Source organism: Candoia aspera, chromosome 8 (assembly GCF_035149785.1).
Source record: "Candoia aspera isolate rCanAsp1 chromosome 8, rCanAsp1.hap2, whole genome shotgun sequence".
Lineage (NCBI taxonomy): Eukaryota > Metazoa > Chordata > Lepidosauria > Squamata > Boidae > Candoia > Candoia aspera.
In genome coordinates, this window is record NC_086160.1 from 65807134 (window position 1) to 65833767 (window position 26634).

The following is a 26634-nucleotide window of genomic DNA, read 5'->3' on the forward strand; positions in this document are numbered from 1 at the left end:
TCTAGGTTTACACCAACACGATTCAATATGAATATTTTTATTATGGTCACTGACCAGAATTGCAAACAAAACCGCATTAAAAATAAATTAAAAACAAAACTAGATAAAATATTACAATTGGTGGTGGATTCATCAGTGGATAATCAGAGTCCACCCAATTTTACAGGCAGTGTAACAAAATTCAATATCTCTCTCCATATTCAGTCCTGGCAAAGCATACTTGCTTCTACTACATCCTCCTATTAATTCATACAATGCCTTTTGGTCTTTAAACTTCTCACCTCTCTGTGACTTTCTCGATCTTCCCCTTCCTTTCCACCCATTCATTCTCCCTTCAAATATTTGTTTTACAATTTGATTGTCGCTCATTCTTTCCATGTTACCAAATGACATTAACATACCTCTTTCATACTGTTCACTCATGTCTATATTCAGTTCATATTCCTTCAGCACCCATTTGTTTTTGAACCTACCTCTTCTTTTACCAGATACATTTCTTCATTGCCACCATATTCAGTTTAAAAGTTCTTAAAAGTTCTCCATCCATTTTCTAATTTTTAGTAAGCATTCAGCCAGTTGTGCCGATCATGCATGTATGTGATAAACTGAATGTTCATGGATATTCATAAAATTTTTTTAGACTTGCTCTCACCTTATTCTCAAATAGTTCATTGATTTCATTCAGGTATTATAGGATGAAGTGATTTAAATCAGAGGTTTCCCATCTCTTTGGAAACAATGTTGTATAAATAGTGAATGTTCAATTTCATTATTTTTTTCTGAATTATTCTAAAACTAATTTAGTGGTATTAAAAGATACCCGATTTAGAAGCATGCACTAAACTTTGGGTTACATAGCCCATATCATTCCTTCAGTGAATATTTCTCTCTGCTTAGAAAAACAAGGGACGCGGTGGCGCTGCGGGTTAAACCGCTGAGCTGCCGATCGGAAGGTCGGCGGTTCGAAACCGCACGGCGGGGTGAGCTCCCGTTGCTCGTCCCAGCTCCTGCTCACCTAGCAGTTCGAAAACATGCAAATGTGAGTAGATCAATAGGCACCGCTTCGGCGGGAAGGTAACGGCGTTCCGTGAGTCATGCTGGCCACATGACCCGGAAGTGTCTATGACAACGCCGGCTCCAAGGCTTAGAAACGGAGATGAGCACCGCCCCCTAGAGTCGGGCACGACTGGACTTTACGTCAAGGGAAACCTTTACCTTTACCTAGAAAAACAACTATGCAAATCAGATGCACCCATTGGCTTTCTGCTAATGATTATATAAAGTCACCAAACATACTCTTTAAAAATTAATGTCCAAACTCCATGGGAGCAGTGATTGATAAATAACGAAATAACACTGTATTTCTCTGTTGTACAGGAACAAATATCTGTGTTAGTCTTGTGCATAATTTGCCCAGAATCAAATAAGTGGATGATACCACCTCAAATAGTGCATAATTTTGCCCCTGGTTATTGTTTTACGTTCTGTTCCATCAGGAAAAGACAAAACTGTGTTTGCAATAGGTGGAGTATAATGCATGTTACTAACAAATGTGGTGGTGTTTCCTGTTTATGGGGTCTGTGGGAATTTTGCCTGGCCCACAAGGGCTATTTGTACAGAATGCATGTCCCTCCTGTTATGGAGATAAAATCATAGCAGATAATGTAGGATCAATTTAGGATAAGGGATATTTGATTGGGGCTGAATCGGCTCCAGGTTCCTTTTAAGCATTCTTTCAGTTGAAGCTAGAATTACTACTGCGTCACGCACAGAACATTCCCAAAAATCATTTTATGAAAACGTTCTTCTTTTATATTCCCACCCAGCTTGATTTTGGTCTTCTGTGAGAAGTGGTCAAAATAGAAATTCAATAATCTAATTGTTTTTTCTGCTATCAGTGTACATGGTTTATTGCTACATAGGATTCCTTGCCCTTTGGGGGGGACACTGTTTAGCAGTGGGCTAAGGAGCTTTTTCTTTTCTTTTAATGAAGACATACTGAAAAGGTGTCTACTAGTAAATGGTACTTTGGCTCATAATGTGTTGCACTTTCATCACTGCTTTAGTTGCACAGCCCTGAATACTTAATGATGCATTTTAAGGTTTCTGAAGGCAGGCATCATTCCTATGTAGTATGAAGGTGCTAAAATGATAGTCTGCTAAGTGTGTGTGTGTGTGTGTGTATGCGTATAATTTATATAAATATAAATAAATGCCTCAAATATTCCTAAGCATTGACTTGAAATATATGGTATGTTTGTATTACAGCTGCTACAGTAAGAGAGTAAAGTGCTTTCGATTTAAAAAGGGAGATCAGTGTGAAGAAACATGAAAAGTAAATGTGCCTCTAAAGATAATTTCAAAGTCCTGCTCTTCATTTTTTTTCCTAGTTCACCTTTTAATAAATGCAGGCAGTCATCCCCATTGTTGCAAGTATCTTTACCAAATGATTGTGTCAAACTGAAATAATGAGAAATGTGAGGTTTAACAACTGTTGGATCAACAGTCATAGACTGCCTTAGTGGAAGTGTGAAGGGATCTCAACAGCATGGCTTTATATCCTTATTTTTATTTCTACAGAAGGTTGGTTCTTTTTTTACATAGCTGTATGCTATCCTTTTATCTCTTAAGAGATTTTCCAAACTAGAAGTTTTAAATGGTAGCAAGTTTTTCTGGTTAACACATTTTATTTGGCTTTATGACAGAAGAAATAAGGAGGCCTTGCAGTAGAGGTGTCCCATAGACTTTCTGCAGTTGTGAATAATGTTCAGGAAATGTGAGGACCACCCAAAACAAATACCCCCTTCCTAGGTTTTTGTCATTAAGACTGTGGGAGTTCCCATTTTTCAGCACATGAGATAATAATTATAGCTGCATTTGTATAAGCCTTCCCGTCTCCTTCATTTTTAAAAGCCTTTAAAACCAAATTTTGTACCAAAGAAAAGTTCTCCAAATTAAGTACTTACTATTAAGTATTTTTGTACACTTTGTGGTAATCGCAATAACTTTTTTTTAAAAATTGCTGGTTAAGAGAAAATAGTAGAAATTTCAGTAGAAATTACTTGAGTCGGGAGATACAGGATTTCCAACCCGGCAGCAGTTTGGTGAAGGTGCTGGGCTAGAAACAAGGAGATGGTGAATTCTAGTCCTCCCTTAGGCCTGGAAGCCGGCTGGGTGACTTTGAGATAGTCACTCTTGTTCCAGCCCACCTCGCAGTTCTGTTGTTGTGAGGAAAAGAGGCGGAGGGAACGTTACAAATGATACCCTGAGTTGTACAAAATAAAGGCAGGAAAGAATAATAACAGCAACAATAACAACCACGTAACACAGACTTGGCATAAACATGCATCTGCCACATAACACCCTAGACTTAACAATTATTGATAAGAAACACAAAAAAGTCTGGATAGTGGACATTGCAGTACCTGGAGGCAGCAGAAGAGAAGAGAAAGAACTGGAGAAAATCACAAAATAACGAAGACCTGCAAAAAAAGTAGAACCACTGTGGCAAAAGAAAGCAAAGGCAGTACCAATAGTAATAGATGCCTTGGGTGTAATTCCAAAACATCTGGAGCACCACTTGAACACCATCAGCTTTGACAAAATCACTATCAGTCAATTGCAAAAGGCAGCTTAACCGGGATCAACTTACATCCTGAGACAATACCTTTAATATTATTAAACAACAGCATCTGCCTATCCCAGGTCCTTGGGAAGGACTTGCTAGTAAAGGTAAAGGTTTCTCTTGACATTCAGTCCAGTTGTGTCTGACTCTAGGGGGCGATGCTCATCTCTGTTTCAAAGCCGAAGAGCCGGCGTTTGTCCATAGACACTTCCGTGGTCATGTGGCCGGCATGACTAAAGGGACGCCATTACCTGCCTGCCAAAGCAGTACCTACTAATCTACTCACATTTGCATGTTTTTGAACTGCTAGGTTGACAGGAGCTGGGACTAGCAATGGGAGCTCACCCCGTCACGTGGATTCGAACCGCCGACCTTCCGATCGGCAAGCTCAGCAGCTCAGCTGTTTAACCCGCAGCGCCACCGCGTTCCTAAGGACTTGCTAGATAGACAGAAATGCCAAATTCAGTGTAAACATCTGGCTGACTGCGACCAACCATAATAATAATACCATTTTTTAAAAATCAGTTTAATCATACCTGATTCTCGGAGAGTGCCTGGACAAGTCCCTGCAGTTTTCTTGGCAAGATTTCAGAAATGGTTTGCCACTGCCTCCTTCCTAAGGCGCTGAGAGAATGACTGGCCCAAGGTCACCCAGCTGGCTTTGTGCCTAATGTGGGACTAGAACTCACAGTCTCCTGGTTTCTAGCCTGGCACCTTAAACTACTACACCAAACTGGCTCTCAATACCATGTTTAGATATTGGTAATTCTTTAGATATTCTTCTTGCAAGGATTGGGGTAGAACAAGGCTGGAGCCCAGTAAGGACAGAAAGTTGATACGTGGGAGAATGTTGCCCCGGAGTACCAACAGTTTTGATTGTGTGTGTGTGTTTTAATTAATTGCTTTTTGAGATGCCCAGGGTTTTGATTCATGGCTGTGAAGTCAAGTAAATACATGCATACATACATACATCTTAAGCCCATAGAGACAGATTCTTTTGGCCCTTAGCCATGCAATTAACATCAGAGGTATACTTTTTTCTCAGAAGTAGGGGATCTAGCGATAGGGAGCAATAAAGCCTGACCAATCACATAAAACATGGCTAAGGTCACCTTTGCTGAGGAATTTAGGAAGAGGACGAACAAGAAAATCCTAGCTGTTACAGAGAAATCATGGCAAAAAGGTTGCCAAAAATTTCTGCTCCTCCCCTTGTTTACGTATAATTCCTTCTCAGATTTCTCTGCTTTTACCCAAGACAATATAAATAGCTTAAAGGAAAGCTTTTATAGACGTGGCTGTTTTTCATTTGATCATTATTTATTTAATCATTCATTCAAATTTCAAGGCTGCTGACTCCCTGACAACTCTGGGCATCTTACAAATTGATAAGGAAAAATACATATAAAAAGAGGAAGTGGCCAGAAGAAGTTACGTTCTATAACACAGAACAAAGCTCTTTTGTGTATGACAATTTAAGGATTGCATGTGTGAATGTATTGGAACATAGCAAAAGAATCGCTTCATTAATTGAAACTTTTCACCAATAATGCTAAAACTATGCTGTTAAATTGCACGTTTTCCTATTTATGTCAGATCAGTTTGCATTCTGTCTAATTCATGCATGCTTACTTAGCAGTTTCTTCATCTCTCTGCAGGTGTTTGGAAATGCTCCTCCAAGTACAATGATAGAAAAGTTTTCAGATCTCCTTCAGTTTACAACTCAAGTATCACGATTAATGGTAACTGAAATTCGTCGGAGGGCTTCTAATAAGTCCACAGGTAAATGTTTGAATTTCCGCTGTATTACTCATTTTCTGTAGGCAAGCTACAGCGGGTGGTGCCTTAGGTAGCCCTGGAGATGCCAAGCTAAGCACAGTCAGATCTGGTTAGGAGTTGGATGGGAGACAACCAGGAAAGACCAGATGGATAGCCTAGACTGGCCAACGTATTTTTTATTGTGACCAAGAAAATTATGTGGAGGTGTCCATATAATCCCTACGAGTTGAGGACGAGGGAGTCCAGTATAGAGAGAGAGAAGTGTGTGTACAAGAGTAAGTGCACATCCTTTGCCTTTCAACTGAATGATCCTTAAGGTACCATATGGTACATTAAAATAATGCATGCATACATACACTCATTCACACCCCAAATCCATACACCCTTAGTCTCCTGGTCCAGAGTTGGTAAAGAATGTGCTTTCATATTGTTCCTGACCTGTTTTGATATACAGTATGTATTTTTGCTACTACCTACTACTTCTAAAATATCCTAAGAAGCTATTTAGAACAACTTCTCTTTTATCCACAAGCTTTTTCCATTGAAAAAGACAGACATCTCCATGAAACTTAGATATATTCGTATGGCACTTTAGTGATATTTCCTTCACTTCCATGTTCTTTCTGGCAGAGAGAGCAAAAGAAGTTCTCTGCTTCTTAATTCTAGAGAGAGGAGAGCATGATCATCTTGTCACTGTGATCTTCCTGGGAGAAGGGAATGTAATAGACAGGGAGTTTTTGGTTCTCTGGCTGACCATAGATTCATAAAATGTAAGGGTTGGCAGGGACATTAGAGATTACTTAGTCCAAAACCCTCCCACTGCAGGAATCCACTATTACAGCATCCTGACAGATGGCTTAAACACCTCCAGTGAAGGAAAGTCCACCATCCCCTGAGGCACTCTGTTCCAATCTTATAAAGCTTGACCAAAGGAAACTTTTTCTGACATCCAGCCGAAATCTACTTCATATAAACTCTTCGTTTCTTGTTCTTCTGGAAAAATTGAACGATTCTGCCCTGTCTTCTGCATGATAACTACAATATCTCCCCATGGTCTTTTCTTCTTTAAGCTAAACATACCCTAGACTTCCAGATGTTCCATACAAGTTTTCCTTTCCAGATTGTGTCATCTTCATTTTGTTTGCTTTTCTCTAGGCAGGCTCCAGTTTGTTCAATGTCCTTCCTAAAATGTAGTGCCAAGACAGAATGCAGCATTCTCGGTATGGTTTTACCATACCTATGAATAGAAAGGAGCAATAACTGCTTTTATTCTTGACGCTGTGCTTCTGTTGATGAAACGTAGGATTGTTTCTGTTCCTGTTTTGTAGCTCCATTACGCTGTTGACTCATGCTCGGCTTGTGATAAGCCATGACACCAGGTCCTTTTTCATATATTCTGCTACCCAATACTGTATACTCAAATCTTTCAAATATAGGACTTAGCATTGATCCCTGTTGAAATTAATATTTCCGGTTTCTGCCTATTATTCCAGCTCCTCCTGAATCTTGCTTTTTTTTTCTCCCCTAAATGCTCACAAACTGATTATTTAATAATTTGTTCCAGAGTTTTGCCAGGAATAAACGCCAAACTGACCTGTCTGTAATTACCTGGATTCTCCTTTTCCCCCTTTTTTGAAAATAGAAACAATATTTATCCTCCAATCCCTTGGCACTATACTGGTCTTCCCTTATTTCTCAAAAGGGTTATGAAGACAAAATCCACAAGCTCCTTCAGGACATTAAGATGTAATTGGTCTGATTGTAGAGGTTAGGACATAATTTTTTCCACCTCAGTTCCAGTGAACCTTCCAATGAACCTTCATTTGAATCTGTAGGGCATTCATAAGTCAGGTATCAAATTGACAGCATTTTTATGGAAATGAGTGAATAATACTGATGCTGGCGCACTGAAATTACTTTTCAGTTATTGTCTTCAGACGTTTGACTTGAAAAAGTCAGCACAATAACCTCAGTGACTAGTTTTGAAGAATGCTAAAAAGGTTCCACTTGAAACATTTTGCATACTTATATTACAGGTAGTCCTTGTTTAGCGACCACAATTGGGATCAGCAACTTTCATCATTAAATGAAACAGTCTCTAAATGAAATTGCAACTGTGCTTATTATCTTCAGCTTTCCTTTGCTTTACAGACCTACAAAGGTCATAAAGGCAAGGATTGGTCGTAAAGTTACTTTTTCATCACCACCATAACTTGAATGGTCGCTAAATGAGGCAGTCGCTAAATGTGGACTACCTATGTTACCTTGCTTAATCGTAAAGAAGAAGAATTAGAATCAGGTCCTTGTAATGCCGTTGCAAGGAATATACTGTTAGTCCTCACTTAACAACCACAATTGGGACCGGCAACTCAATCACCAAGCAACGCAGTAGTTAAGTGAGACATCATGTGACTGTGGCTTGTGATTTTACTGCTGCCTTCTCCGTTGACTCTTGCTTGTTGAAAGCCAGTTGTGAATCTTGCAAATGACAGTCATGTGACTACAGGACACTGCAATGGTTGTAAATGCCCAGCAGTTGTGAAATGCACGAATCTCGATCATATAAATGTGGGGACACTGTGACAATCATAAGTGTGAGGACCGGTTGTAAAGTTACTTTTTCAGCACCGCCATAACTTCAAATGGTCGCTAAACAGGGCAGTCGTTAACTGAGGACTGCCTGCATGCAATAAACAACATTGTACATGAATGTGAGCAATTATTTTGGTACATTAAAATAAGTAGAGATTGCAGGATTGTGTACATTGAGTTTTCTTTTCTTTCTCTTCTGCATTTTAGAAGCCGCAAGTCGTGCCATAGTCCAGTTCCTCGAAATCAATCAGAGTGAAGAAGCCAGTAGAGGTTGGATGTTGCTTACTACAATTAACCTGTTAGCTTCATCTGGACAGGTGAGTTCTTAATGAAGAGCAAGTGGTATCCTCCAATAAATAACTTAAATGCCATATTTCTTAACTCATGAATGCCTCACCTTGATACTGTATAGTTACCAGAACCGCCTCATTGGGATGAAAATAAATAAGTGCAAATTTGGGAATTGGGGCCAGGGGGGATTCTGGTAATTGTACCCTATACAAAGTATCTGGCAAAGCTATGATTTTTACAATATAATTGTGAACCAAACCATTATACAATAAGTGCACAGTAAAACAAAGGTAAATTATACAATACAACCAATTTAAAAAAAAGGTTTTTAAAAAAAAGCCCGGCTGGGGAATTCTGGGAGTTGAAGTCCGCACATCTTTAAGTTCCCAAGTTTGAGAAACCCTGATTTAGAGGAATGCAGCAAAGGCAGGAAAAGCCTAAGGGGCATCTGGTCAAGCAGGAAGTGATGATCTGGGCTAGTTCTATTCCTGCCACTGGACTTACCCTACCTTTGCTGAAGGTTCTAATCATGACCACACCTTCTCTAAATTAATCCTTTTTTTTTTTCCTTTAGAAAAGGAGAGGGAAGGCTGGGAGAGAGGGAAGGGCTGGCCAGCCATTATAGTCTCAAGGATTGTAGTTGAATGCTTAGAGAACTCCCTGGAGAACTTCTTTGTTTTTTTATCCATTCAATTGCATCCGATTCTTGGCGACTGCCTGGACAAGTCCCTTCAGTGACTGGCCCAGGGCCACCCAGCTGGCTTTGTGCCTAAGGTGGGATTAGAACTCACGGTCTCCCAGTTTCTAGCCTGATGCCTATAGCTTTCAAGGATTATAGCTGAATGCTTAGAAAACTCCTTTGAAAGCTTCTTAATATCTAACAATCATACATGAGAGAAACAAATGAGTAGTTGGGATAAATTACGCTTGAAGTTTATCTAATCCACACAACACAGGTTGTGAATGTTTATCTTTCTAGATAATTAGAATGTTTTCATCCTCCTTTGCAAACGTTCAGAGTGCTTTCATTTAAAGGTGCACCGATGTATAGCTGAATCATTTCTGACAGAATAGAGTAAATGAAGAACAAATTGCATTAGGTTCATTTAAAAGTACCTTTCCTCTTTCTCCCCAGAAAACAGTGGACTGCATGACGACTATGTCAGTGCCTTCCACACTTGTGAAATGTCTCTATCTGTTTTTTGACCTCCCACACGTGCCTGAGGTGGCTGGCGGAGCCCAGAATGAATTGCCTCTAGCAGAGCGTAGAGCACTGTTGCAGAAAGTATTTGTTCAGGTAACTGCATTGTAACGATAAGTGATACCTTGTAAATGAAATTTCTTTCAAAAAGATTGGGTTGGAGGATGGCGGCTTTTAGAATATTTTTAATGCTGTGGGCAATGGATATAAGACATGAAAAAAACAGGTGAGGGTCAGAGCATCATGGAGAAAATCCATCTGTCTGGTTGCTAAGAGTCGACACTGAGTTGATGGCACATAAGCAATCAATCAAAGGCTGTGTGTGTGTTTGTGTGCAGAACTCTCAAACTCCCAGGCCTCTGGTAGAGGATCTGAGGTTGAGGGAGACACATGCCACCCATAGTATGTACTAGGACCTGGAGGAGGAACTAGAGAGGATGTGGAAAGTGAAGGCCAAAGTGGTCCCAGTAGTGGTAGGAGCACTTGGGGCTGTGACTCCAAAGCTGGGAGAGGGGCTCCAACAGACACTAGGAGCAACATCAGAGCTCTCTGTCCAGAGAATCCAACAACTAAGATACTGCGCAGAACCCTCAAACTCCCAGGCCTCTGGTGGAGGACCCAAGGTTGAAGACACACACCACCCATGGGGTGAGAAGGGAATTGTCTGTCTGTCTGACTTATCCTCAAGAAAACTAGTGACTGAGAATAGAAATAACCAGAAGTGTACAGTGTCATTTGAATGTTGTTCTATAATAAAGTTAAGCTGAACTCACTCCAAGGAATTGTTCACAGGTACCTATGTTGTTCACAGTTTACATCAGTGTTTCTCAACCTTGGCAACTTTAAGATGTCTGGACTTCAACTCAGACTTCAACATGGCTGGCTGGGGAATTCTGGGAGCTGAAATCCACACATCTTAAAGTTGCTAAGGTTGAGAAATTGTGGTTAAATTAGCAATCAGAATTTTTTTTAAAAAACCATTATAAGTGACTTGTATGGGGTTCATCCTTTTTTTTAGTGAATTTTGTTGCCTTTTGTTTCAGATCTTAGTGAAACTGTGCAGTTTTGTGTCCCCAGCGGAAGAGCTTGCTCAAAAGGATGATCTCCAGCTTCTTTTCAGTGCAATAACCTCATGGTGCCCTCCTTATAACCTGCCATGGAGGAAGAGTGCAGGGGAAGTCCTGATGACGATATCACGTCATGGCCTTAGTGTCAACGTAGTGAAATACATTCACGGTTGGTGTCTCTTTTGTACAGTTAAGGAAATAGGTGGTGTGAATAAATAAGGGTGGAATTGCATTTGTTTTGAACATACGTAGGAGGAAGAAAAGATTTCTATTTAATAGGTAAGATGTTTGAATGTTACTTTCTTCAAATCCGTGTTCTCTACGGCAGGTTTCCTCAACCTTGGCAACTCTAAGCTGTGTGGACTTCAACTCCTAGAATTCTGGGAGTTGAATTCCACACTTCTTAAAGTTGCCAAGGTTGAGAAACACTGTATTAGATCAACTGCTATTATCTTCAGGCTTACAAGAGTATATGGCAGTGACTACAGTGGCTCTATAAGCAGCCCTTGCACATTGTTGACACACTTTTCTAGTCTTCCAACTCCATGGAAAGCATGGGAACCATGAGCATGGTTTTCTGTTCTGATGTACCCCACATTCTGCTGATGGAGCAGACCACAACATGTCAATTGAGTGCTACCATTTTCCCCAGGCTCTGTCTTAGTTTCTTACTATGGATGCATGCTTCAGAATTTGTCTTCCTGTTGCCTGATGATTTTTAGGTGAAGCAGTAATCCCACTCTTTTCAACACTCAGGAGTATATTATGCTGCAGGTTTTGGACCAGGGAAAATTCTTCTCTGGCTCCCCACATGCCTATTGTCCATTCCCAAAGATTCATTGGGATGGATCACCAGTCTTCTTAATTGTTTAATGGTGGCCATACCAGCCAGTTTTTCTCTTTCTATCTCCTATTGACAATGCTATTATCACCTCCTGATGAAAATGACCATCATTATAATACATCGACCATCTGCACGTTCAATCTCTTCAGCTGATAGCCTAGAAGAGTAACTTGGGCTGATGACAGGTGATTTAGCATAAGTCTCCAGGGCTGTAAATTTCCATGGACATGGAAGTGAAATGGCAGGGTTTTTTTTTATTACTATTATTTTCTCCCAGAGAATGTACTTCATTATTTCATATCAAGTGCCTACAATTTGAGTTTTTGTTGTTGTTTCATTCCAGAGGTTTAGCATTTTCCATTCTGAAAGTCTGCCTTGCAGCTATTTTAGCTTTTCGTGTTCCAGATAGGCACTTTTTCCCCCTCACCACATTACAAGGCAATTTCAGAAAGCTCACAGTAATTTATATCCCCTCCAACTACTAACTGTTCCTTCCTGCAGATTTGTCTGCATTAATGAACAAATCCATTGAGCCTTAGCAATATTCTACCTGTGCCTGTTGACCATGAAACTTGGCTGTTGCCATGGCTCATAATGCTGGTGAACACCTTCATTTACAGCTTCTCTCAGAGATAAGGTGATGATTCAGTAAGATGTTCAATTTTTTCTGAAAGCCATTTTTAATTTTTACTTTAATGAGGAAACTATTTTGCCGACATTCTTTCCTACTTCAGTGAGTCATTTAGGGACTGCTCTGCCCTCCCTAGGTGTTCAAAAGCTTTGGCCTTTTATGGGAGTAGAACACATTTCTTTCCAAAAATTTAGCAATTGTTTGAATGTTACAATCTTTGAAGGAAATGTTTTCCAGCTTTTCAGCAGAGAATTACCTGTTGGATCACAGAGATTATTCATTTCACTTATGAGTTAATGAAGCTGCCGCCACCACTTTGTTGTGTGTGTGTGATTCAATTCAGGCTGGGCCAACATAGGTTGCAGCTTTTCAAGGCATATCACTTCTTGTCATTTGTTGAGCTAGTCTCCACCATTAATTTTTGACACTATAGTTGGATGCCAGGGTTACGCAGATGCTCCATGCTTCATTTGGTTGAGCAGTGTTGTCATTGTTACTGCATTAGCCTGTCTGTAAGTGTGGGTGATTATTACCTATACATGTGAGGCAGTAAGATGACAGCGAAGAACGTGCTCTTTGTCTATAACTGCAGTTCTTTCGATGGTTGTCTGTACATTCACACCACTCTCCAGCCATGCATTTGTATGCCTTTATGAAGTTCCAGCAGTAAGCCCTTCAGGCATGCACAGTGGGAGGTATACTTTGGGATTACTAAAATTCAGCTCATCCCAAGAATATTCTGATAATGCCTGCTTGCACAAGCTCAAATAGTCTTAAGTATAAATGCAGAGATTATTGCTCAAAAATCTGCAGATACAGATAAGCAATTATGTCTGACTGTGGAAATGAAGGGGAAGGTAGTATAATTGCCCTTGATAAACAGTAAAATTTGCAGATTAATATTTGAACCTGTACAGATGTCTCATTTTATAACATAGGTATGCTGCAAAAATTTAGATATCCACTGGATGGCAGCAGAGAGTTTTTTTCCTGACATCTACTGGTCACATTGATTTTTGCAGTCCAGATATGGGAAACTTATCTCTTCTTTCACAGAATTCTAAAATTGCAAATGATGTGGGTGGTGCATCATCTGTGTTTCCTTCTTTATGTATGTGAAGTAACCTTAACTCATATTTATTTATGTATTATACATCATTTAATTTAAAAACTACTATGAGTGTTAAAACTTCTTCATACTAAAATCTTGAATTTTCGTAAGAATACACAACAGGTATAACTTGAAAAGACTTTTTTCTTTAATATGTTTTCAGAAAAGGAATGCCTATCAACATGTGTTCAGAACATGCAACAGTCCGACGACCTTTCTCCCTTAGAAATAGTTGAAATGTTTGCTGGGCTGTCCTGTTTCCTCAAAGATTCCAGTGATGTGTCTCAAACGCTGCTAGATGATTTTAGGATATGGCAAGGATATAATTTTCTTTTTGATCTTTTACTCAGGTATGCAAATCATGTTTGTAAATATATCTTCTTCTTTAAATAAGGCGTTTCCTAAGAAGGTCTTAGCATAGGGATAACTATAATATTATTGTGAATATGCAGGTGAAAAATTTAACCTTCTTATAGGCTACATTAAAATGGTCCCACAAAGTGAGACTGCTTCAGTTTTCAATTCTAATTTTTGGGCTTACTGTTCTGTCATCTGATTGCTTGATACAGAGTAATTTGAGCACCTCTTGATTATGAAACTGAAACTTTTATATTGTTATAAGTGAATCAAATATGTTTACGTTAACACAGGCATTGCTTGTTTCTTATCAATAATACTGGGAAGACTCTTTTACTATCAGACCTAGGATTTGGATTGATGATGTGGTCACTGTATACAGTGTTTTCTTCTGAAAGGATGTTTACATTAATCTTTTAAATATATTAATAAATAAAATTAATTTTCATTTACTTGTCTCTCTCCTTATGAGAAGGAGCTTGGGCTTTTTTTCCCTTTCCAAACTTTTACTAGTTTTGCAAAATTTAGCTTAAGCTAATCTGTTCTGCCTAGAATACCCTTATCTTGGCATTAGTGGATAGATTATCATCTGGCTTTTCATGAATAAATTTTTTCAGTGATAGACGGAAGGATGAAGTGGGAGAATTTATGAAAGGATTGAACAAAGCATTGTCTTGGACTTTCCAATCAAACTTAATTGTTCTTCAGCCAGTTTGGAATTTAGGAAGCCTAATATGAAATACAACAGTGATAATCATTCATAAACTAATCTAGATGTTTGAGTGTTGAACCAATTCAGGATCCCTTCTTTGGTAAGGACATTTATGTGGTCCAATAACTAGAAAGAATCGATCTGATATGGTAGAATTAACGATCAAGCTTTGCTCTTTATTTTTAAAATTTTACCTTAGTATTCTAAGGGGTCTCAAATTCTACAATATGGTGTGACCCTAACATGATAAAATAATTTGTGCAACCACTCCCATGAATAAAACTAATAATTTCAATCTTATTATGGTTGGACAAGAAATAAATATAATACTTAATGTTAACAATTGCATTTTAATCTATATATCCAGAGGAGCTCTACCTTTGCAGTACCGTAGCAGCCCATCATGGGCTTGTACAGGCAGAATGTGAGCATTGCCAAAACTCACTCCTGCTTTGCTTGGGTAAACCTGCAGATAACTAAGTAAAGCAGAAAGTGAATCCCAGACTGAGTTTTGGTAACACTCCTACTTTCAGTATTACACTGAAATTAGATCTGATTGTGATCAATCAGATCTAATTTCAATGTAATACTGAAAATGGGAGTGTTACCAAAATTGAAATTACATTCAAAGATAAATGCTAGTGTCCTGGTAGATTGGAGTAATGGATATAATAATCCAAAAGGCTTGGCTTGGTTGCCTCTCTCTTTAAGATTTTTCAGGGGAGCTGCAAAACTCTACTGTTGCAAAGTAATGTATAGCAATCTTGTCTTAGCCAACTCCAAAGGATTGTAAACTTGGAGAGCTAGATCCAAACTTCAGTTCAACTTTAGGCTTATTAGGACAGCAGCATTCATTAAGTATCTCAGTCATACCAAAATGTATATCTCTTTTAGATGCCATTTTCTATTCAGGACAATGTGTAACAGTTCATAATATTGCATAGATCAGTACATTTAGTCTAGCACAACAAAGGAGAGATGGAGTAAAAACAGAATTTTAAATTAAACTTTGGTTGATGTTTGGGAAGTTAGAGGCATGCCGACATCAAAAATATATTTACTAACCAAGGAAAAACAACTAGAGTTGTCGTGGGAGTTGGGAGCGGGAAGCACCATGCTTCAGAAGAACAAAATGTTCCATATTTTTGGAGTAACCACTAAGGAGTGTCTGTAGTTATACGTCCACCCTAAATAACTTCCACTGTAGCTTCCAGACATTTTAAGCAGTCCAAACTAGACAAAGTTTCCTACATTCCCAGATATGTGGATATCTAACCTTAATATTAAGGAAGAAAAACTGTTAGTAAGGTATTACAAAGCTAAAAAAGACAGGGTTGTATGTATTCAGTGAAGGATGAAAATTACATAGTTTCAAAAATCCAGATGAGCAAATTGCTTTGTTTAATTTGCAATAAATTACAAATATTTCTTTTTTCAAGTATTAATTGCAGTTTTCAGATCCTTGATGCAAACCCCAAACCTGGTTTGTAGCACTCTTAAACTGGCATGACTGTAAATCTAAGCTCTCCAGACTCCAACCCCTTTTTCTAGAATTGGCTTATTCAGCAGTAGACTCTCAACCATGACTCAGCTAGTGTAGATACTGTATTGCAGTCAAGAAGGAAACCAACTACAACAGATCTACTTATTATTGCAGTGTACGCAGATCAGAGCCAGTATAAATGCCAGAGCTTCAGGTTTTTTGGCATTTCTATCTCTTTCTAAGTCAATGGGTATTTGGACATTCTCTTCAAGGTCACAGAAGGCAGCAGGGATTTGTTGTTACAATGGTTTTGGCTAGTCTATGAATTGCTGATCCCTGATATGCCAGCTGCATCCCTAACAGCCTGTGTCATATCAGAATTATTATTTTTTCCTGTTTAATTCAATATCTTTGTATATATTTCCCCAAGCAGTTCCTTGGTCTTTTAAATGAGAAGTAGCTTCCTCCTTGCATTACAAAACTGCCATCTCTCTAATAGGATGAGCCAATTTTATGGTGTCAGTAGTAACTCCAGTCATCCATACTAGTACGTTAATGTAAACCCTATGAAGTTAATTTGTATATTCTTGTGAATCTCTTCCACTGTTTCGTACACAGAGTTTTCCCCCCAGTCTCTGATGTTACAGGGGCAGCTTTCATTGCACATGTAGTGTCTTTGCTTGTGAAATAAATATGGATGTTTGCTATATGCGTTAGAATAACTGAAGTTATTTGAATAGGACATTTAGGGTTAGAAGTTACTGTAAAGGGAGATGGTATGCTGAATATGTAGTCCCACATTACCTCACTTTCCTTCCCATTTCGCCTCAATTAACATTTTGCTTAGAAGCTGTTGTTTAGGAGAGCATGTAGGCCTAACCAAAGCTTCTGAGACAGATCTGTGATGTTGATCTGCTTAAAATTCTCTTAAAGTTTTAAAAATATTCCTGTTATAATGAGCCCTGATCATTAACTTTGGAATGACGCAAAATAAAACTGATATCAACTGGTTTATAATTTTATTGAAATATTCCAAATTTCAATGCAGAGGAATCCACTGCTTTTTGTTCAGTAAATGTATGTGTTTTTCCTGAAGGTTAGAACAAGCAAAAGAGGCAGAATCCAAGGATGCTTTGAAGGATTTAGTTAACCTGATAACCTCATTAACAACATATGGTGTCAATGAATTAAAACCAGCTGGTGTTACTACAGGGGCACCTTTCTTACTACCTGGATTTGCAGTTCCACAACCTGCAGGCAAAGGTACTGTTACCCTTTTTAATCTTATACATCCAGAATAACATTAGCAACATTTGGTCTTGGGTATTTATAGTAGTTTAATTAAATTCTTTCCTAAGATTCTTCATTATGTACTTAAATAGACCTAGAATAATTTATTCTTTATCCATGACAATACTCTTTAGAATATGCTCCTTTGCTTCATAAGCAAACTGTTACCCAAATTATGGAAACCCATAATTTTGAATTATTTCTTAGCAGTTTTTATTGTTTTAAATTAAAATTTGATATATGATGTATACAGCTAGTCCTCGACCCATGACCATTCATTCAGCGATAAGTTACGGCGGCACTGAATGAATGGTGGCTATGACTGGTCCTCGGAGTTCTGGCTGTCCCAGCAGCCCACTGGGCATGTGACCACGATCTGGGTGCTTGACAACCCATTCACGCTTATGATGGGTTGCCAAGCATCCCACAAGCCATTTGCAACCTTCCCTGGTGGCTTCCCCAGAAAGTAAATTGGGAACCCAGCAGGGAAGGTCACAAGTCACTGGGGTAAGTCTACCTCACCCACACACCTTCCCCCAGCCCCTCTACACTTGCGCCATGCTGGCCACTCGTGCACCCCCACACACACACCCCGACCCTTACCATGCCTCCTGTGCACCCGCCCCAACCCACGCCATGCCTCCTGTGCACCCACTGCAGATTCCAGTCTAGCCTGCTTTGGAGAAGGCTGATAGAATATATATGTTCTTTCCCTCTCTTTCTCTCTCTCTGTTGTAGGTCACAATGTGAGGAATATCCAGGCCTTCTCCGTCCTACAGAATGCTTTTCTTAAAGCAAAAACCAGCTATCTTGCACAAATTATTCTTGATGCCATTTTGAATATATACATTGCAGATAACGCCAACTATTTTATCCTGGAATCCCAGCACACCTTGTCTCAGTTTGCAGAGAAAATTTCAAAGCTTCCAGAAGTACAGACAAAATACTTTGAGATGCTTGAATTTGTTGTCTTTAGCTTGAATTACATACCTTGCAAAGAACTGATTAGTGTCAGCATCCTCCTAAAATCCAGCACCTCCTACTGTTGTAGCATTATTGCAATGAAGACTCTGCTTAAGTTCACACGGCATGACTACATTTTTAAGGATGTTTTCAGGGAGGTGGGACTTCTGGAAGTGATGGTGAATCTTCTGCACAAGTATGCTGCTCTTTTGAAAGATCCTACACAAGCTCTGAACGATCAAGGTAGATTACCTCTCCCGTCTTTCCCCCTTTTTTAAAAACCTACTTTCAAGTGGGTTTTTTTTAACACTTTGCCTTTGATTTTGTTGACTCCTGGAGATGTATATTTCTCTCAAACTATTATAAATACTACATATGGTTTTACTGACATTTGTTCCAAGCATAAAACTTCCCCCAAATAGAATTTTGAACCTCTCCTTCTACTTTTAAATGCTGATATATAAAATATAATATTGATGCAGTGTGTCCACATCTTATGTGCCATGTCCAATAAACTCATATTTTACACAAGGATATGAAGCTGCAGTAATTCAGTGCTCAAAAGCTGAGTGCTATACCAACACTCATTTTCAGCAATTTTACATAAGGCACTGTATGTGAGTGGGACGCGGTGGCGCTGCGGGTTAAACCGCTGCGCTGCTGAGCTTGCCGACCGGAAGGTTGGCGGTTCGAATCCGTGCGACGGGGTGAGCTCCCGTTGCTAGTCCCAGCTCCTGCTCACCTAGCAGTTCGAAAGCATGCAAATGTGAGTAGATCAATAGGTACCGCTTCGGCGGGCAGGTAACGGCGTTCTGTGTCGTCATGCCGGCCACATGACCACGGATGGGTCTACAGACAACGCCGGCTCTAAGGCTTAGAAACGGAGATGAGCACCGCCCCCTAGAGTCGGACACAACTGGACTTTACGTCAAGGGAAACCTTTACCTTTACTACTGTATGTGAAGTAGCAGCGATACACAGAATTAATGAGCATAATAGAACTGAAGAAGTATGTTTGCGTGTGTGTAAGTGACCATGTGTAAGTGACCAAATAATATGAATGTGTGTTGTGAGGGGAAAGCATTTTCTTCTACTGTAGTTTCTTAAAATTGTTTTGTAGGAGACTCAAAAAATAACAGTTCATTCGAAGACCAAAAACAACTTGCTTTGCTGGTTATGGAGACCTTGACGGTGCTGCTCCAAGGATCAAATACAAATGCAGGTATTTGACAAATGACCGGTTGGAGGAAATTAGCAATGACTCTTAGGTGATGATGTGCTTAACTCTGTACTGAACTTCATGTTTCATGTGGTTTTTGAGATGTCAAATGACGTACCAATTGTTTGAAGGAGCAAGATGTATTAATAGCAGAATTCTTATATCATTTGGTATTTTTTAGTATTTATTTTTATTTCGGTCATAGACCAGCATAAAAGTAATAACATACTAGTTTTATGCTAGTCTGTGACTGAAATAAAATAAATACTAATTTAATTTGGTCAAAGTAAGTTGGTCATTTCTCTTAGGGATTGCCATTTATTGCAGAAGGTAAATCATTTTCAGCATGGTTATATTAAAGTATTTAAATTTGTGTTTTCAAAATGCATTCACTTTTTAAAAAGTAAAATTAAAAACACAGTTTGGGCTTGCTGTAATCCTTTACCTATCTTTTATAAGGCTTTTGAGGCAAACATATGAAATGATAACTTTACATATCTGGTTACTGTAACTTAGAGAACCAAATAACGATCTGTGTTTACTTGTGTCTCCTAATCATTTTTCAGCCATGGTTAAATCAGTTGTGGCATTCTGGTATAGATTTGTATTGATTCAATCTTCCCAATAGAATGAAAATTTTTATTAATCTATTGTTACAGTATAACAGCCTTCATTTTATGGATGCTTACTCCTAATGTGATAATGTATTTATAATTATTGCAGGTATAGCCAGGAATTCTTGAACTATATGTTCAAGTATTATATTCTTGAATATAATTCTACTTCAGTGTTTTCACTGCTTGTGTATCTGAATGTATAACCTTTCCTGACTGGGATATCTTATTGTGGGCTTGTGCACTAGCCTAGCTACAGCTTTACTTAACTAGCTTGCTTTAGCTTTTGAAAAATATTTAGATATTTAATAGACCATAGGTTGTATTTCATAGAATTGGGAAGGCCATTTAGATCATTCTGCTGGGTGCAGAAATCCAGATTAAAGTGTGGTTGTCTAATTTCCTCTTGAACACATTCACCATCTCTCTATATAGTTGTTCCCACTTTTCCAGTCCTGCTGTTAGGATGTTTTTCCTAATATTCAATTGGAATTTACCTTCCTATACTGTAAAGCAAGAGAAGACGGATCATGGCCTTTTTCTATGTTATATCCTTTTAGATATTTGGAGAATGATAAAAAATCCTCCCTCTAATCTTTTCTTAAGGCTAAACATGCCCAGCTCCTTCAATCTCTCTTCATAGGACAGTTTCTAGCTCCCTGATTATGCTTGTTGCATTTCTTTGAAGCTGTTCCAGATTCTTTGAATGCTTCTTAAAGTACAATGCCCAGAACTGTACATAGTACTCAAGGTAGGGTCCTGCCAATGCAAAATAAAATTGAATGAATAATTCCCATGATTTAGAAACTATGTTTCTGTTGATTCAGCCTAAATTAGTTTTGCCCTTTTTTGGAGCCACATCACATTGTGGAGTCCTTGGTGCTCTCTGAGCCTTGTTGTTTTCTTGCAGACGTTTCATTGCCAGACTAGGCAACATCTTCAGTGCAAAGAGGGAGTGGGCATTGTTCTCAGTTTATATACTGTTGTTTATATACAGTTTATATACTGTTGTTCTCTCCGTGGGAGTTCTTTGATTGGGCTGTTGTTTGCTGCTTGCTTGTTGCAAATCAAAGAACTCCCAAGGAGAGAACAACACCCCCACCAACACAAGCAGGGCAAGCCACGGCATATAAACTGAGAGCAAGGCCCACTCCCTCTTTGCACTGAAGATGTTGCCTAGTCTGGCAATGAAATGTCTGCAAGAAAACAACAAGGCTCAGAGAGCACCAAGGACTCCACAGTTCAACCCTGAGCTACAAATATTTGCTTCAATTGGTACCACATCACATTGCTGACTCATATTTTTTATCAACTTCTATTCCAAGATTTTTTTCCCATAAGTACTAATAGAAACCATATGTACCCTATCTTATTATTGTGCATTTAATTTTTGCTTCTCATGTGAAGAATTTACAATTGTTTCAAATTTCATTCTATTATTTTACTCTATCAATATCAGTTTAAACTCTATTTTTGTCTTACAGAGCATTAGCTATTCTACCCAATTTTGTGTCATGTGTAGATTTAATATGCATTCTCTCCACTTCTTTCTTCAAGTCATTAATAAAAATACTGAAGAATAGAAGGCCTAAGACTAAATTATGTGACTGTCACCCCCCCCCCCACCAAACCTAATATCTCATTCCAGTTTCATTAGGAATTATTGATTAACATTGTTTGAGTATGATTTTTGAGCTAGGTGTATCTTGTCATGCCATCCATCCCATACATAGCTAGCTTACTAATGAGAATATCATGGTGTACTTAAATACTTTCTTAAAGTCAAGATATATTATGTGTACAACGTTCCCACAATCTATTAAAGTTACCCAGTCAGAAAAATTAGATAAGATTAATTGGGCAAGACTTATGATTCCTATAGACTCATAAGAATGTAGTGTAGAAAAACTGAGTAATAAAATGTAATTTTTTGCTGTTATTGCAGTCTGTTTAAAGTTTATGATCTTTGGGAAAGCCGCTGATCCTGATTTGGAATGTTTACTGGCATTTTTGAGTTGGCAGCCATTATAGATAATTATACCAGTAGTAGTCCAGTTGATAGTGTCTTTGAATTGCCTTAGTGGTGTTGCAGCTATTCCTTTTTACTTGTTTACATTATAGGCATCTTCAGGGAGTTTGGTGGAGCAAGGTGTGTGCATAACATAGTAAGATATCCACAATGTAGGCAGCAAGCACTGATGATAATCCAGCAGCTGGTGTTATCACCAAGTGGTGATGATGACATGGGGACTCTCTTAGGATTGATGCACTCTGCTCCACCCACAGAATTGCAGCTGAAGACTGATATATTAAGAGTAAGTGCACAATTCTTAAATTTCTCACTGTTTCATGGAATTATTCTTTCAAATATAGTTATGAAGTTTTTTACTCTGAAAGCTAGTTACAAGTTTTAAAACAAAATAAACCTCTTATTCTGATGTGTTTGTATGATTTATGAAAGTTATCAATTAACAATACAAATAAATATAACTGAAGAAATAAAACAGTTAAACATTCTTGAAGTAAAAAAGATCAAGTTTGTATAATAAATCTGAGAAAGGTAGTTCAGATTAATGAATCTCCCAGAATCAGCATAGAGGACTTATTTCATTATTCAAGTGATCTCCTAATTAGAATATCTTTTTAACACCATGCAGAAATGACTATGAGACAGTGTGACCAGAATGGGATTTTAGAATTTGGAAACTCAGGTTGTGCAGCTCATTGGATGACTTTAGCCTAGTTTGTTTTATTTATTTACCTACCTACCTTACAAGGTTATTGTGAGAATAGGATAAGGGTTTGATCCTCCCCTAAGACACTGTGAAGAGCTTCTTAGAGAAAACATAGGAGAGACAGAGAGATGAAAAATAAATACTATTGTATATCTGGATCTTTTACTTCTTTATTTCACAGAATGATGGTTGTACAGTATATTGTATTCCTTAAATGAACTTTTTAGTAAAACAAAATCATTTTAAAATAAATACTATGAAAAACAAAATACAACCTTACAGTTATGTTCTGTGGAGTCTTTGTCTGTACATAACAAGGTGGTTTCATTTGATTATTTATTATATTTGTATGCTACTTTTCAACCCAAGCTCCCAATTGCCTCATAACTGTTACTTAACACAGCACTTCCATGAATCCTCAACCGTTTTAAAATTCAAACCGTTAAGGAAAATAGGGGAGAAAAAGCACTGCGGCTTATATCTCTGTATGGGAGACAAGTGTTCTAATCTTGAATGGTTGTCCCTGCTTATTGGCATGCTGACTGTTGCATCCAATGGTCTTCTTTCCCGAACTAATCAAAGAGATCCTGGATGCAGTGCTGACATTTTCCAGACTTTAGATCAGGGTGCTTTAGCCCACATGGTATAGTACCTCCTGCATCCTTCTTCAAAGTTGCTTCCAATGTTTGGAAGTGCCACTGAATTAAAACATGGGACAAAGGCAGGTTTTTCCCCCTTTGCCCTCCTCTGCATCACTCCTCTGTCCGTTGCTCCTTTCCACACTGGCTTTCATCTGAACCCGCCTCCTGCCTATCTGCCTCTTGTGTGTCATCTTCACACCCACACTGCTACACTTCATCCCCCTTGTCTCTTTTCAAGCCAAGGGAAAAGCCCAGTGAAATTGCCTGGGCTTAAGCTGAATTCCTGGCAGTGGAGTCCAGGAACAGAGGAAACTATACTATTCTTTCCCTTCTGAAAGAAGAAGAGAAAAAGCAGACCTGAATCTTTCACTCCAGATCAGAAATAGCCTAGCTATGAGTTGCACTGGCCTCTGCAGACAGGGAGTCAATGACAATTGGATTCTGAAAGCGCACTTAAATTCCTGGCATATCTGCACCCACCATTAACTCACCTTCTAATATGTGCTAGTTGTCCTGGCAAAAAGAAAATAAAAATGGTCCCATGAGAAATTTAAAATCTCTCCCGAGTCTGGGACACTCTTGGGACACTGGTTTGCTAGGAGTTTTCTTCCTCCTCCTAGTTCACTGGGACTAGACAGGAAGTGACTTGGATGCTTGTAGCTTGTAGGCTAATGGTTATGATGGTGCAAGATCGGATTGGTTTAAGGTGCAGGAGAATGGCTTACATTAAATGTATCTAATTATTAATTATTTTGTGTATTTACTGCCTCTTTTTTGAGGGCCCAGGGCAGTTGACATGGAAGGTCTTCCCTTATTTCATTCCTCTGACAATAACTCCTATTAGATAGGTTGAGCTGAGAGAGAGTGACTTTTTGAAAGTTGCTCAGTGCCATTATCAAGCAGGGATCAAAGCTGGACACTGTTGCAGGTACATATAGATACACCTGTGTTTGTGTGTATTTAGGTATTAGTCCTAGCCCCACCCAAGTCTTGGACTGTGGCTCCTTTATATCCATTAATGATCACATGTGAACCTTGGCCCCCCTAAATTGCACAGTCAGGAAGTAGAGTCGTGGTACTTTTCTTGTCTCACAGCTTTATGAATATGTTAAGGGAATCCACCTGGGATTTAAGAAGGAAATCTTCACAAACTTGACGTTTGCATTTGCACACAATGCCATTTGCATTTGGTGTTGTTATTAAGCATGTTTTCTGTAACATGCAAGAGATACTGCTGGTGAATTTTAGAGCTCATTGAATGTGATACATCCAATTTATCATTTAAAAATATTTTTTGTATTAATTCAGGAAGGCTGATTTTTGGTCACATGACTGTCCAGGGAAGTGGTTAAGATGTCAGTGCCTAGATGCGCCTAACAATACCTAGAAACCCTGTGCTGTCTTATTCAAACTGCCATGTTTTAAAAATCCATGTAGGCCCTGCTTTTGGTGCTAAAGGAGAGCCATCGGACAAGAACAGTTTTCAGGAAAGTTGGTGGATTTGTATATATCACCTCACTGCTGGTTGCCATGGAAAGATCCTTATGTTCTCCACCCAAAAATGGCTGGGAGAAAGTGAACCAGAATCAAGTGTTCGAGCTGCTCCACACTGTGCTCTGCACCTTGACTGCAGCAATGCGTTATGAGCCAGCCAACTCACACTTCTTCAGAACGGAGATCCAGTACGAAAAGCTGGCTGATGCCGTAAGATTACTTGGCTGCTTCTCGGATTCCAGAAAACTAAGTCCTGTGAATATCTTCCCCTCCAATACCCAGCCATTTCAAAGACTATTGGAAGATGACCTCATCTCCATGGATTCTGTCTTACCCACTTTAAGGCACTGCAGCAAGCTCTTTATTTACCTCTACAAAGTAACTACAGATTCTTTTGACAGGTATGATGTAGATTTGGGATAGAGTTCTGAGTATTTGGGTCTATCACATCTCATGTCGGTGATGCTTCCTTTGAGTAGCCCTCCACAAGCATTCAAGTGCATAGGCATTTCATACCTATCATCAAAGACCATGTGTTTTGGAGGATTGGAATTGAGGTCATGTGAAAGATATCAGTCTGGAGAAGGCTAACTTGGTGTAGTAGGCTTACTTTCTTTTAAGATGGATGGTGGCCAGCCATTTTCTTTATTTCCCAGTTCTTAACTGCAAATGATTTATGTGTCTGTAATCTCACTCTATAACTACATTGCGTGCACAATTTACAGCAGGGATGTCTGTTGGAGAAAGGGTCTGATTTTTTGTAATAATGATTACACGTGTTATCTAGATATAAGCAAAGAAGAACAGGGTTTCTGTTGGAGAATAGTCGTTGAGCAGCAGTTAGTTTTGCTGAAATAATACCTTTGTGTTTAAAAGCACAGAAGTGCCATCGTCACTGTATAGTTGCCTATAGAAACTTCATTTGTTAATAACTTTGGAATCATCCAGAAAAAGAGCACGTATTTCTTTTTGTTTCAAAGAGGATTTGTTTGCTTGTTTTATTGCATTCTTTAAAATCACAAATCAATGTTGGACCCATTTAAAAGCAGGGTCAAATTCATACTTTAAATAACCTATGAGTTTTAAAGGTTTTTGGAATTAAAATAATGCTTGTTGGAACATTTGTTATTTGTATTTTAGAGTATTTAAAGTATTTGATTTCTGGAAATACAGGTATTATTACAATCAAAATTGATAAATTTAAATATAAGTTATTGTAGTGTAGACTATTCATTTTCTGCATGTTTTTCATTGCTTTCCCCTTGATGAAAAAAACCCCTGGGTTAATAGCATTTTGAATCCTGATGCAACTTGTGTAGCGTATTTTGTCATATTAACACAATGGCCCAGACTTAGTGACAAAGGCAGGGAATATCTAATGTCTTTAAATACACCAGTCATAACATAACATTTAAGTATTCCATTAGTTGTAAGTGTATGTGTTAATAAGGTAATTGTTTTTTTACTGATGTTAGTTGATTGTTTTAAATGTCATACACTGAGACCTTCATACTAAAAGTATTTTCAAATTTCTCAGTTGATCTGGTTGGTACTCTCTGATGCTGAAATTTAAGGAATCTGGACTAAACTTTTTGCATAAGTATTTCTCATCTTTTTTTTCTCTATTCTGTTCCTTATTGTTTCCTCTTCCCCACATCTTTCTACTTAAGCATCTTTTTTTTTTGCAGACTTCCTACTGCATTATAGACAACTGTATTAGTCCTGCTGATGAAAATTTAGTAGTATCTGCTTATATTGTGTGTAGCGAAAACTGATCCTCTGTTATCTTTTCTAAATCCGAAACAATCCATAGCAGTGTTTCTCAACCTTAGCAACTTTAAGACATGTGGACTTCAACTCCCAGAATTCCCCAGAAAGCCAAGTTGGGTTGCCAGGGTTGAGAAACAGTGACCCATAGACTTGTTCCAAGATATTCCCCCCTTTGGGGGGAGATGGGCAGTGGCAAAATTTGATTAAATAAATAAATA

The 26634-nt window shown here is 38.6% G+C and overlaps 1 protein-coding gene across 1 annotated transcript in view; it reads left to right on the forward strand.

The window, feature by feature from the left end:
• The window catches only part of WDFY3 (WD repeat and FYVE domain containing 3), a 146208-nt gene that overhangs the window by 37409 nt on the left and 82165 nt on the right, over positions 1-26634 (forward strand). Inside the window, exons 3-12 of the mRNA XM_063309907.1 lie at positions 5281-5404; positions 8201-8310; positions 9420-9581; positions 10529-10721; positions 13302-13488; positions 16787-16953; positions 17719-18186; positions 19064-19165; positions 21898-22091; positions 24590-25047. Of these exons, the coding sequence (XP_063165977.1) occupies positions 5281-5404; positions 8201-8310; positions 9420-9581; positions 10529-10721; positions 13302-13488; positions 16787-16953; positions 17719-18186; positions 19064-19165; positions 21898-22091; positions 24590-25047 (2165 nt within the window). The remainder of the gene's footprint in view (positions 1-5280; positions 5405-8200; positions 8311-9419; positions 9582-10528; positions 10722-13301; positions 13489-16786; positions 16954-17718; positions 18187-19063; positions 19166-21897; positions 22092-24589; positions 25048-26634) is intronic.